General features: G+C 35.8%; 1 protein-coding gene across 1 annotated transcript; it reads right to left on the bottom strand.

Annotated features, from left to right (window-relative positions):
* On the bottom strand, positions 1025-1999 carry LOC109835491 (probable CCR4-associated factor 1 homolog 11). Its single transcript, XM_020403465.1, has one exon. It carries the CDS (start codon positions 1997-1999, stop codon positions 1025-1027), a length of 975 nt encoding a protein of 324 aa, XP_020259054.1.

Consider the following 3408-nt stretch of genomic DNA (forward strand, 5'->3'; position numbering starts at 1 on the left):
ACACAGTGGATACGTATGAAAGGAACTTACCCAAAAAAGATTTCACTCTTGAAATTCTCAGTATCTTGTAAAATAAGGTTGATGTTCCTCGGTTGTTCTTCAATTGACAAGAGCAAGTTGTTCCATGACTATATGCTCCAGGTTTGTATTAAAGTAACCTATACCAACAGTCTAAGATCCTCTCTTCTCTCAGCTTATGTAATGCTAGCTACCTGCTATCTCCTTCTCTTGTAGGAAAAAAAAAATATTTACAGGAAGTTGAATGACTAATTTGCACGAAAGCAATTGGTTTCTCTTTCAGCGATATGAAGCTCCCAGAAACACAGGTGACTTTTATTTCACTACTTTATCGTTATCTTTCATAAAAAAATGGTACCTACTGCCTTACTTTTAGTTTTGGTTTATAATCATGTGAAATTGCGAAAGTTTAGAAGGAAAAGCTATAAAAAATTTCATTTAGTATAGGACTTCTGATTATAACTAAAGATATGTAACATGTCAAATGCTTACAAAAGGTCCACATCGATAAGTTATTCTTCAACCTTTCAGTCTAAAGATCAATTAAAGAGTTTGGAACTCCAGCTGAACAAAAAAAATCCTCATGTTCTTTAAATTGATTTACAATCTACTGCTATCGCTATTGCTATTTGGTTCTCTATAGCTTTTGTACTTGTTTGTATAGGTGCGTTTTGATTCATGGTTATCAATATCGATATAAATAGCGATAAGTTTGTCTATCCTATGTCATATTATTGTGTAGTTTCTTATTGTTAACTGATGCACGTACTATCTTGTGTAAAGTTCTGATCGAAGAATACTTTGCTGAATATTACAATTTCAGCAGTGTTCTGCGTCGTTAGGGCAACACTAGCCAAATCTATACCCATTAACATGTATTCATATAAATTGTTGGACTAGAAAATAACTAGCAACAAAAAAAAAAGCCACAAAAGCGCTTCAGGAATAACTAGCAATATTCATATAAATTGTTGAACTAGGAAATAAAACTTATGAAGATACTTCATTAGGCTCGCACATAATAATAAGGCTCATGAACTACCCAATAGCCATTGGCTAGAGGATTGTAAGCTACAGGAAAAGCATAAAAGTAATCATAAGATGCATAATTTGGGCTGAGGTTCATCAGATCAGGGACTATAGGATAGTAGGACATCTGAGGATTCTCCAACTCTTTTCTCGCATTTTCCTCGAACCCATACAGTATCCCAGCATGCTCGTCTTCTTTGAAACCATCAAACTTGTTCATCATCTCCCAGAAAACTTTTGCGGTCAGTAGACTGTCATGGCCAGCCTGATGCGGTTTCCCCCTCCAATTAATCCCGAGCATCTTCGAGAGTTTAACCAACCCAACTTCAGCAAAATACGCACTGCATCTTTTCGCCATATATTTCACATCGTAAACCATGGGACCAAACAGTATTCGAACAAGCCCCAAGAAACCCGCCAGTGTCTCTGGCAGAGGCATCTTATAGACGAGCTTTATCAGATAAGCCAGGTCATATAAACCATGGAAAGTGATCCACTTCAGCCCTTCACAGCCTGCTATCAGTTTCTCCGTCAACCCTATCGAAAGAACATCCGCGCTTATGCCATATTTGCGGTTCTTGTCGAAATCAATCCCGCTCCTTTTCAGAAGCTCGATCGAGTCTTCTGAGCGATTGTCTGCCTCGTGATCGAAATCTTTCAAGTTGAATTGCCAGGCCAGAGAGATCTTTCCATTGGACAACGTGATCCCTAACTGAACAAGCTTCATGTTGTCGACGTTGTACTTGAGAGCGCTGTAGATCTCTTCTTCGGATGCACCGCGAGGGGTTGATCGTAGGAAACCAGGGAATTCTGTGTCGATGATGACGAAGTTGAACGACTTTCGGAGGGCCGACATCAGCTCGAGTTCTTGATGCACATTGTTCGCGTATACATCTCGAACTCCATCAAAAACCAAGGGTTGTTTTTTGCCGGGATCTCTTTCTTCTTTCATGGTTTTTTGTCTCTCTGTTCTTTTTCAAGGTTTTAAGGGTTTTGGATTCGGGAGACGATAATAATATTTTGGCGTTGGCGTATATTTATAGATTTCGGGTATCGGCAGTTTCTGTTTACGCGAGGTTGAGACCGAGTAGGACTTGGGATTTAATTAATTAGACTTGACCTGATTTTAATTGGCATCCGGGCTGGAAATCTTACTCTAATGATGTTTAGGGGGTGTTTGTTTCAAAAAAAAATTTGGCATTTGGGTGGGATTTTAAATTCTAGGATCAAAAAGTGGGTTTTTTGGGTTTTAGAATTCCATAAAACTTATTTGTTTCAAAACAAATTTTAGAATATCAAATCCCCAAATAATAAAAAAATATTATATTTAAGAATTTGTGAAATCCTCTTTTTTGGGTGGGATGTGGGGTGGATTTCAAAAGTATTAGACAAATTAAGGATTTCAAATTCCAAAAAGTTTTAAACAAACAAAAATATTATAAATTATAGTTTTCCAAATCCCAAAATATTGTTGAAACAAACAAAGTTTTAGGAATCCCAACTCATAACAAATTACCTATGGATTTCAAATCCTATGGTGAAATCCATATCCTAAAATTATTGGATTTGAAACAAACACCCCCTTAAAGACCAAGAAAGTATCATCAAACTTAAATTTATATATATGGCTTATATGGTCACGTTAACAAATAATTAATTGCAAGAATCCTTAATATTTTGACTCTCTGCAAACAATCAAATTCATGCCATATTTTTATTCCCTCCGTCTGCTGCCTTCCTAGGGGCTAGGGGTGAGCAAACATTAGGTTGGGTTGATTTTAACCCCTTTTTTTTTTCAAAATCGAACTGAACTGAACTAGATTCAAAAGTGAATTGAATCGATTCAAATTGGTTCGGTGCGGTTCAATTTGTTCACTATATGAGCCTAGACATGTCAAATTAGAGTGGTTTTAACTAAAACTCAACTCTCTAGCTGCCTCAAACCTCTCATCATCTTGTATTCTAAGTTGAAGGGCCAACTCGTCAAATCAACTCATTTTAACTATAATTGGATTTTTGTCAATAAAAATATATAAATAAATATTAGTTAAACGTTATTTTACGCCTAGAAAAAAGTGCAAGTCTTATGAGAATAGTCGGTTTGGTTATTTAAGTTCCAAATATTCTAAAATAAAACATATCTGAATTTTTTTTAAAACCGAACCGAACTACTAAACTTTACTTAATTTGTTTGCACTGATATATGCTTAACCTTACTTAATCCTAGCTCAATGTTATTTACAGGGTTAATTTCAACCAGGACAATTTACCTCAAAAAGAAAATTTTTCAACCAGAACAAATTAACTTTTGGGGATTTTGTAGAAACACCCCTCTATTATTCAAATTCCACAACCCCTTTC

This window comes from Asparagus officinalis, chromosome 3 (assembly GCF_001876935.1).
Source record: "Asparagus officinalis chromosome 3, Aspof.V1, whole genome shotgun sequence".
NCBI lineage: Eukaryota > Viridiplantae > Streptophyta > Magnoliopsida > Asparagales > Asparagaceae > Asparagus > Asparagus officinalis.